Below are 10,512 nucleotides of genomic sequence, written 5' to 3'. Positions count from 1 at the left end.
TAGTTAATAGTCATGCTCCCCTGTTAATTTCGTAGTTTTGACAAAGGTACCACAGCAAACAGTTGTATAAGATATTAACATCGGGGAAGGTGGGGGAAAGGCACACAGGAACTCTCCGTGTCGTCTTTGCAACTTTTCTATAAATCTAAAACTACGGCAAAATGAAAAGTCTATTTAGAAAAGCATTTCCTCCTAATTAATAAAGGAACACATGTTCACCATAGATAATTCATAATATAAACAAATAAGAAACCGGCAGTTGCTTACGTCGACTCTGTTAACATTCCAGGGCATTTCAATGCAGTCTTTTTTCCTGTGCACGTTTGGAACAATTGAGAACAGGTTCTAATCACCATTTTGTACTCTGCTGGGTACGAGCACACTCCTTCAGCATGCAAGGATTTGGTGAGTGTCATTTTCGCAGCTACTCCAAATTCCATGACTTGGTGGTGCTACATTTTACTTAGCTGCTCTCTGCTGTTGGACATAACTTCCAGAGGTTTCCTATGATAAATAATTCTTGAACGCATACATCTGAGTCTGCGTTTGGGATAGTTTTCTAACAAGAGAGTCTTAAGACAGACCTTCACACATGGAAGGCTGTGGATATTTCTAAGGCTCTTGACACACAGTGCCAATTTGCTCTCCCCAAGCGTACGCCAGTGGGTCCCCAGGTCAATGGTGAAGGGGTTCAGAACAGGCCTCCCCAAGACGTGCCACTTTGGCATGTGGGATATTTTGAGCTAAAGGTAATCGAGACCTTGCAAGCTCAAAAGAAACTTTTACCTCTCCCTTAAAGAATTTAAATTGGGGGCCTTGCCCATAATAAGAGTTATGACCAGAAATAAATTTTTATGACCGATCTGAATGGCAGGGCAAACCTCTTATTACTGAACATCTGCTCTTCTTATCGTCCTCTGAATTACCCTCCTCCCCTCTGAAGCGCCGGGCCCCTCTCCCTTTCCTTGGCTCAAGATGGCATAAATACCTCCCTTTACCTTCCTGTCTCTGACCCCCTCCTGTATGTGAGGTTCCCGTATGTATGGAATTAAATTAGATTTTCTCCTGTTAATCTGTCTCATGTCAATTTAATTTTTAGACCAGCCAGAAGCACCTAGAGGGTAGAGAAAAATTTCTTCCTCCCCTACAATGGTATTATTTAGGATGCCTGCTTCCAAGAGACTTTCTTTCTTCTTCATCTGAACATCCTCACTCTTGCAACTTTCTGCGGTCCCCTTGACGTTGCTTCTTCCAGCGTCTGTCTGCTTCTCTGTTCCCCTCTTGGTCCTCTGCCCTCCCCAGCATCACATCCCACCAGTGGACCTCTCTTTCACTCTTCAGGATCTCCGTGCACCAGCCCATCTGTTCCTGAGCCTTCGGTCATCTCCTGGATCCCCAGGCATAGCTTCTCCAGCCTCTCTCGTGAGCTCCATGACCACATTTCCACTTGCCTTTCAGGTATGTACGCCAGGACATCCCTGAGATGAGGATTCAAACACCACGTGTGAAAGAGAAGTTGTGGACTTCTCTTGGTCTCCATCTACTGCCCCCCTCACTCTCCTCCTCAAGGGCACAGCATCCCCAAGCACGAGCTGCCCAAGCCTGGCATCTCTGCCCCATCCACGTCTCCCATTTGCCCCTTACAATCCACACTCTTAGGATCTGGGCATCAGCCTCACAAATGTTCCCCACGCACCTGTCCTAATCCTGGCCCCCTGCATCTCGTGCCTCAAATTCTAACACCTTGGTCTCCCCAACTTCCTTCTCCTCTGCATAGAAGAATTATTTCTAAAACATTAATCTAGTCGCCTCAAATCCCCATCTTAAAAATCCTATGGGCTTCCTAGTGCCTGCAAGTGTGATGTGTTCAAGGCTTTAAATAGCATTGAAACTCATTTGTAGGAAAATGGACTTTTCTATCCTCTTTCAAGCAAACTCCCCTCAAGGACGGAGTCTCCAGTGGATGCTAAGAAGTCTTTAACGTCTCTTTAAGACTTGCGATCTCCCTTTCGAACAAAAGCAGAGAAGGCTTCAGACAATATGACCCAAGCAGACATCACTAGCAATATTTGTTGTTTGACACCGGGCACAGCAGGTTTCCTGTTTACAGTCACGCTATAAATTTGCCTTGAAAATAAGTTTTTGGTTTTTTTTAAGTGCAACAATCTAAAAGGTTGAGTGAATAATAGGAAAGGCAGTCCTTGGTTAAAGCAAAAGTTGTGGGAGTGATATTGGAATTCTTGCTACTCCAAGTGTGGCCCCTGGACTGTGAGCCTCACCCGGGAGCTCGGCAGGAACTCAACCTCAGGCTCCACCTCGGACCTGCTGGCTCAGAATCTGCACGTCACAAGGTCCCCGGGCGATGTGCGCAGGCACGTTAAACTTGGGGAGCGCTGACGTGAATGACGAAGTTTGGGAAACACCGACCTCAGGAAAAAAGTCTTAACTATTTGTCCTTCGTGATCTGGCCTCAGCCAACCCTTCCAGATGATTCACAAGCCTCTCCAAGGGCTTCTCCCTCCAGGACTGTGGCTCCCTGCCTTTATCCACGCTGTTCCTCTCACCGGAAACCCCACCCAACTGCCTCAACATCCTCGGCGTTCGAGACTCAGCTCAACAGCCCTTCTTTTTTCTCTTGAATAATTGAGGTGAATTTCACATAACATAAAATTAACCACTTACAGTGAACAATTCTATGGCATTTAGCACATTGACAATGTTGTGTAATCACCTCTGTCTAGTCCCAAAACATCTTCATTACTCCAAAAACCCCGCACCCACTAGGCAGTCACTTCCCATTCCCCTTTCCTGGAAACCATCAATCTGCTATTTCGATGGACTTGCCTAATCTGGACATTTCATATGAATGGATTCATACGTGGCCTTTTGTTCAATGCTTCATTCCTTTTTCATGGCTGAGTAATATTCCATTGCATGGGTGGACCACATCTTGTGTCTCATTCACTCTCTAATGGACATTTGGGTTGTTTCCACTTTTTGACTCTTGTGATCAGTGCTGCTATGAACAATTGTGTACAAGTATGTGTTTGAGAATCTGTTTCCAATGTTCTTGGTTATACACCCAGGAGCAGCATTGCTGGGTCGTATGGCAGCTCCATGCTTAACTTTGTGAAGCAATGTCACTTCTTCGCAGAACTTTCCCTCAACCCTTACCTGCTTCCTCCCGCCCCATCTACAGAATTGATTTTGCCTCCTTCTTCTCCCAGAGCAATTTCTAAGACACCTCATTTAGCAAAGCTGGATTCAAACCCAGGATTGCTGACTCCAAATCCTATTTTTGGACACTGCCCCACACGGCTGACAGTCACCTCCAGCTTGGACTGTCCTTATCTTATAGATGAGGATGCTCAGGTTGGGAGCTTGTTCAAGGCCACACAGCGCCTCAGTGACAGGTGGTCTCTGGACTCTCAGCTCCGGTGTCCTGTCTTTGGACGCCATGATCTATACTGTGCTCCTAAACGGACACACAGGTAAAAAAATAATGCTGCCTCTTCCATTCCTGGGGAAGCTGAGAACCTCGCAATGCTCCATCCCCAGGGAACCACAGTCTGTCTCCTCCTGGGATCTCTCACGAGGCTGGTTCTGCAGCAAGGAATGAGCCCCAGGATCTGTGGTTTGGGCACATTTATTTTGGCTCTTTATATATATATATTTTTTTCATGATAGGAGGAAAGGGAGAAAATGACACTTTCTTTTATTTAGTTTCTCTGCCTTTTCAAGTTTATGCTGCATCAGGGACCAGTGCAGAGCAGGATGCTGGGGGCCGGGGGCGGCGGCTCAGGTGTGGCCCACCAGGCGTGGGGTGCAGGGGAAAGTCTTGCGCATGCCCATGCACTTCTCCTTGTCGATGCAGAGCGTGTTGGCCTTGATGGCCAGCTCGTGCTCCAGCCGGCACTTGGTCATCACCAGCAGCTGCAGCGTGTCCTGGGTCTCCCGCAGCCTCAGCTTGAGGGTCTGCAGGGTGTCGTCGATGGTGAACACCTCGTTCACGAGCCTGGGGCGAGAGCAGAGGAGAAGGCACAGTTCATTCAGCTGTTCAACACAGGTGCACCTACTATGTGCCAGGAACTGTGCCAGGCGCCGGGAGACAGCGATGAGCCAGAGAGGCAAGGCTCAGCTGTCAGGGCAGACTGGGCAGAACAGGCAGATAGGTATGTACACAACAGAGCTACCCAGGGCGAGAAGTACAAAGGGAGAAACAGACAGGATGTTTAGGAAAACTCAGCAAGTTAAATATAGACCTACTATGTGACCCAGCAATTCTGCTCCTGAGTATAGACCCGTGAGAACTGAAAACAGATACTCAAACAAGACTCGTACAAATACTTGGGCAGCACTAACCTCAAGGGTCAAAGGTGGAAATACCTTTTTGGATGGACTCCAAAGGGCCATCGATGGAGGAATGGATAAACAAGAGGTGGTTTATCCATGCAACAGGATATTATTCAGCCAAAATAAAAAGGAATGAAGCCCTGACACCTGCAATGAGATGGATTAACCTTGAAGACGTGATGCTCAGTGAAAGAAGCCAGACACAAAAGGTTATACATATGATTCCATTTATATGAAATGTCCAGAATAGGCCAATCCACAGAGACAGAAAGTAGATGAGTGGGTGCCAGGGCTGGAGGGAGGGGTAGGGAGTCACTGCCCAATAGAGGATTTCCTTCTGGGTGAAATGAACGAAAATGTTCTGGTGGTGGTTACACAACACGGTGAATGTGCTAAATGTCTCTAATGGTACATTATGTATTTTATTACAATTTTTTTAAAACCCAGATAACAGGGCCAGCGTCATATAGATAAAATGGTCAGGTGTGGTGTCTGCTCTAGGGGCCCTGCTCAGGTCCCCCTTACTGGCTGGGGCACTTGTGTCCCAGATGCTGTGAGTGTTGGCTGCTGATGGCTCATAGGTCCACACTTCTCCAGAGAAGCCAACGGCTCACCAACATGGGGGCACGGAAGGCCGTCCCCTCCGTCAAGATGGGAGCAGCTCCATGTGTGGTGCAATTCATGCTCCGGAGCCCCTTGTGGGATCAGGCTGAGGCTGGGCTCCCCTCTCCTGCCTCTCTACTCCCTTTCTCTGAAGCTCTGCTTCTGTGGAAACTTCCAAAGGCACCAGGAAAGGTCCTTCTGAGGACGGAACTTTTGAGCTGAGAAAAAAGATGAGAACGAGCTGGCCATGGGAAGACCAAGAGAGAAGTATCCTATTTCTGTTCGCTGCCCAAGCGAACTCCATGTGACGCTGGAGATGGGCTCCATCTGTGCCGCCCGATACGGCGCCACTAGCCACACGGGGCTCAGCAACACGTGATGCGGCGAGATCAACAGAGGAACTGAATCTTTATTCGTATTTAGTTTTAAGTCATTTAAATGTAAATGGAAGGGCCACATGCAGCGGGTGGCTACTGACCTGGACAGCACAGTTCTAGAGAGCAGAGCATGTGCGAATCAAATGGTTTAGATTTTGTCCTGGATGCAGTGGGGGGCCATTGCGGGAGGGGGTTGGAATGGGGGGGATGACGTGCTGATTCATATTTTGGGATAACCTCCAGGCTGCTGTGGAAAGATGAGACCGGAAGAGGGCAGGAGTGGAGAGATCCAGATTGAGAGGGTTGAAGAGTGTCCCCCAAAAGATATGTCCAAGTCAGAAGCCCCCAGTGCCCGTCAAGGTGATGCTCTCCGGAGAGAGAGTCTCTGCAGATGTAATTATGCTACGGATCTGGAGATGAGATCATCCCGATTCAGGAGGGGCCCTAAGTCCCATGACTGGTCTCCTTATACGAGAGAGGAGGAGATCTGACACCCAGGGAGAGACACACAGGGCGGGAGGCCATGTGGAGACGGAGGCAGACACAGGGATGCGGCTACAAGCCAAGCAAGGCCAAGCATGCGCTGCAGCCCCTAGCAGCCAGGAGAGGCGGGCACTGATTCCCTCTCAGAGCCTCTGGAAGGAACCAACCCTGCTGGCACCTTGATTTCAGACATCTGGCCTCCAAAAGTGTGAGCGACTATATTTCCGCTGCCTGAAGTCAGCCCGTTTGCGGTGATTTGTTAGCGCAGCCCCAGGAAATGAACCCGCCAGGTGAGCGGCAAGGGGGGCCCGGTTGTGGGGCTGTGCCGTGGGTCCCACCTCTCAGGGGAAGCAACAGTGAAACTGTGCTCAGGGCTGGAGGATACGCTGCCAGAAGGCCTTGAGTCAGACATGAGGGTGGCGAGCCTGGGCTGGGGACAGGCGACAGAAGCAGCCTGGGACCCCTTCCCTCCTTGGGGACCGCTGGACCAGCGCTGTCCAACAGAACGTGGAAACGTTCTGTTCTGTGCTGTCCAATACGGTAGCCCCAGCCCCACGTGGCTACTGACCACTTGGAATGTGGTTTGTGCGAGTAAGGAACTGAGTTTTATATTTTATTTCACTTTAATTAATTTAAATTCAAATTTAAATGGGTGCTCATTCTGGGGAATGCGCATGGATGGGACCTGAGCGATTAGAGGGGGTCAGGAGAAGTGGGGCCACCTGTAGAAGGAAGAGGAAAAAGAAGGCCCAGAGGTGGTCACAGAGGGGTCGGAGGGTGGGGGGTAAGGATGGTAATGCATAGACCCGGGGCAATTCAGCTGCAGGAGAGACAGACGGCTTGAGTCTTGTTATCTGCTCAGTTCCCAACACAGTCATGCACACATCCATATACTCACATATATATACATACACACATGTACACAGAGCACAGAGAGAGAGAGCACACACACACACACACACACACACACTGCCTGGGGCTCCTGAGCCAAATGTGGCCCCATCCATGCTCCCTGTCTACCCCTCTCGATGGCACAGCTGGGGGACAAGGAGGCAGGGAGCTTGTCCCAGAGTGTTAGGTCCTCCAGGACGACATCTGGCCACTCCCGCAGAAGCCCTGTTCTGTGCAGGCCCCCTGGGGTGGACAAAGGGGTTTCAGAGCCCTCTGTCTCAGGGCGTGCTGCAGCCCAACCTGAGCGGCTAGGAAGCAGGGGTGAGTGGAGGAGGAATCAGGAGGGCCTGCCCCAGCCCTCGCCCAGGACCTGGACCCCTTCCAGCCCAGCTGGGCGGAACCCTGGCCACGCTGCGCCCACTTCTAGGGGTGAGGACCTCGCAGGCCAGCAGCAGGCTGAGGAGCAGGTGGTCAGGCCTCAAGTTCAAAGCCTGAGGTCGCTCTACCTGCCCACTCCCCCAGCACACACACCCAGCTTTTCCGTTTCCTAGGTGGTGACCTCAGGCAGAAGCCGAGGCTGTGCAATCATCCTCCCACGGAACCACCCGGCATTTCTCTCAGAATATTTTTCCTCCCTCTCTTCACTTCTCCAGCTTTGTTCTCCACCTCTCTCCCCATCCAGGCTTAGAAGGAGGACAAGCCCCAACTCAGTAGAATTTGTTACATAGCAATAGAGAACAGAGCAGCCAAGTGGCCTGCCCCAAGGCACACAGCACATTCACAGGAAAACAATCCCCGACGTCTGACGACCTGACTCTTCTATGCCTGCCCATCACCCCCTTTCAAACTCCCACCCAACGCTCACAGACCCTGACTCTGGGCCCATGGGAGCTTTGCGCCCCTCTGTGAGGGGCACTGTGTCAACAGGAGCAGCCCTTCCTTAGCTAAAGGGTCGGGCGGGATTAAGCTATTCCATGGCTCACAGGTGAGAACTTTACAAAGAGGGCGCCAGAGAATGAGTGTGTGTGAGCTGGAGCCAGGACAGAGAAAGGGTGGAGCCGCCAAGGGCACAGGCCCCGTCTCTGGCCTGGGAGGCTGCCGCTTGGGCTTTTAGGAGAAAGCTGGAGGGTTCCCAGAACATAGCTGAGCCACAAAACTATCCCTCGTCAGACAGGCGAGGAGGCTGCAGTGCGCAGGGCGGGCCTCCAGGGTGGCGAGGCTACCCAGGGCCCCCCCAGAACTCCACACCCCACCCAGGGCCCTGCTGAGATGTGGGAGTAGATGTCCTGATGGGTGGGTGTCCGTTTCTCAGGCCCGGGCTCCCCGGGGTCTCCCCAGACCCACCCTCCCCTTGGGGCCTCCAGCACTCACTTGAAATGCGGGATGTCTCTGCACAGCTCCACGTTGGGGCGTCGGGTCCGGCACTCCAGCCTCGTCTGCGCCACCTTCAGCGGGCACTCCTTGGCCGCGATGGCCCTTTCCAGCAGCATGATGGTGTTCTCTGCCTGGAAAATCTCCTGCAGAGTCTGCAGGGGACACGTGGGAGTCATGGAGGGAGCGTGGGGTCAGCTGGCGCAGCTTCCGGTCAGGTGCCTAAATGACTCCTTCCCCAACCCTGAACACCGGTGGGGGCAGGGACCTCGTTCTTCCCAGGACAACCTTGGGAAAGCAGCTTCGGGACACTGTGAATGCCGGGGAGGGGCAGGCGCCACGGCTGGTTTTGCTTCCAATCTCCAATATCCACTGGAGTTAGCTGCTCAGTGCTCAGGCCTTTGAGATGAACACAGAAAGGGGCCGGCCCGTGGTCGAGTGGTTAAGTTCGCATACTCCAGTTTAGCGGCCTCGGGTTCGCCGGTTCAGATCCTGGGCACAGACCTACACACCGCTCGTCAAGCCAGGCTATGGCGTCATCCCACAGAGAAGAACTAGAAGGACTTACAACTAGGATGTACAACTATGTACTGGGGCTTTGGGGAGAGAAAAAAAGAGGAAGATTGGCAACAGATGTTAGCTCAGGGCCAGTCTTCCTCACACATACACAAAAAAGATGAACACAGATAATCCCAAACAACAGCTAATCTCTAAATCCACTTTGATTTGAATTAATCTAGGTTGTTCTATATCTTTTTTTTTTTTTTTAAAGATTTTATTTTTTTCCTTTTTCTCCCTAAAGCACCCCCGGTACACAGTTGTATATTCTTCGTTGTGGGTCCTTCTAGTTGTGGCATGTGGGACACTGCCTCAGCGTGGCTTGATGAGCAATGCCATGTCCGTGCCCAGGATTCGAACCAACGAAACACTGGGCCGCCTGCAGCGGAGCGCGTGAACTTAAGCACTCAGCCATGGGGCCCCCCCTGTATCTTTTTTCTTTTTTAGGTTGTTCTATATCTTTTTACAATCCAGAGTTTACCTTCCTGATAACTAGGTCAGTAAATAAACTAGAAAGAAAGAAAGGAAGGAGAAAGAAAAGGGAGAGAGAGAGAGAGTCAAAATTTTCTATTTATCTGTAGAAATATTTCCCCCGACAGAATGCCACCACTGTGCCCTGCAACTGATGAAAGCACAGAGCCCAGGAAGGGCCAGGAGGGAGCCTGCTGGGGACCCTGAATGTTCCACATCTCGATCCAGGCAGAGGTTTCACAGGTGTAAACACAGGCAAAAAGTCATCCTCGAAATTCACCAAGCTGTGCATTTTACTGTAAGGCTGTCGTACCTCAATAGAGGATAAAGCAAAAATCAGAAAAAGGTCAACCACAAGAAAAGATCGGCAAAATGTTGATACTCATGTTGGGAACATGGGGGAGGGGAGTCTTTTATATGATTCTCTCCATTTCCGTGTGTTTGAAATTTTCCATAATAAAAAATAAAAGAAGAAGAGGACGGATAAAGAACGGGCACTCCGGCGCAGTCTATCCCAGGAGGAACCTGACCTTGCACTTAGCCAACCATAAAGACCCTGTCACCACACTGTGGCGGAAACATCCTTTCTGCTCCCTCCCACCCCAGGCAGCCTTTGATGTGTGAGCAGTTCTAGGTGTCATGGCGGCCCACTCCTACGAGAAGGCTCTTTTTTGGGTTAGGGAGACTGTGCTAACACCCCTCCCAGACTTGGCAGGGCTCAATGGCGAGGTGATGTGTGCTGTGTTCCTGACAAGCCTGGAAGTGGTACCCTGCCATGATGCCCTCCAACATGCTTCCTGCAGCATCTGTCCTGACAAGCCTGGAAGTGGTACCCTGCCATGATGCCCTCCAACATGCCTCCTGTAGCATCTGTCCTGATGAGCCTGGAAGTGGTACCCTGCCATGATGCCCTCCAACATGCCTCCTGTAGCATCTGTCCTGATGAGCCTGGAAGTGGTACCCTGCCATGACGCCCTCCAACATGCCTCCTGTAGCATCTGTCCTGACAAGCCTGGAAGTGGTACCCTGCCACGATGCCCTCCAACATCCTTCCTGCAGCATCTATTTGCGTGCCTGTCTTCCTCACTAGCATGTAAGCTCCTAGAAGTCAGGGGCTTGTTTTGTCCACGCTGTAGCTCCATCACCAGGAACAGTGTTCGGTGCAGACTGACAGCCGCCAGATGAAATATAGGACGGCCAGTTAAATGTAAATTTCAGGTCACAAGAAAGCATTTTTTAGCATACATTTCAACTATAGCATGAGACATACACTAAAACGTGATTCGTTGTTGATCTGAAATTCGAGTATATGGACAGCCTGCATTTTTATTTGTTAAATCTGGGAACTCAAAAAACATTTGTTGAATGAATAAAGGAGTAAATGAATGAATCACAGTGGGATCTG

At 50.7% G+C, this 10,512-nt stretch overlaps 1 protein-coding gene and 1 long non-coding RNA gene across 7 annotated transcripts in view; one reads left to right on the top strand and one right to left on the bottom strand.

Moving 5' to 3' along the window:
- Positions 1–289: 289 nt before the first annotated feature.
- LOC139074771 (uncharacterized) lies at positions 290–10,497 on the top strand. Its single transcript, XR_011524517.1, has 4 exons — positions 290–405; positions 1,342–1,458; positions 1,932–6,106; positions 9,236–10,497. It is a non-coding gene; the product is annotated as an uncharacterized lncRNA (long non-coding RNA).
- The window catches only part of TEKT5 (tektin 5), a 53,823-nt gene continuing 46,941 nt past the window's right edge, over positions 3,631–10,512 (bottom strand). For all 6 annotated transcript variants that reach the window (XM_070566772.1, XM_070566774.1, XM_070566770.1 and 3 more), the window contains 2 exons: positions 8,079–8,233; positions 3,631–4,015 (listed from right to left, as the gene is read on the bottom strand). In XM_070566772.1, the coding sequence (XP_070422873.1) occupies positions 3,799–4,015; positions 8,079–8,233 (372 nt within the window). In that variant the 3' untranslated portion in view covers positions 3,631–3,798. The remainder of the gene's footprint in view (positions 4,016–8,078; positions 8,234–10,512) is intronic.

This window comes from Equus przewalskii, chromosome 12 (genome assembly GCF_037783145.1).
Source record: "Equus przewalskii isolate Varuska chromosome 12, EquPr2, whole genome shotgun sequence".
NCBI classification, from domain to species: domain Eukaryota; kingdom Metazoa; phylum Chordata; class Mammalia; order Perissodactyla; family Equidae; genus Equus; species Equus przewalskii.
The sequence above is the reverse complement of the archived record's forward strand: the minus strand, read 5'-3'. Positions and strand labels throughout refer to the sequence as shown.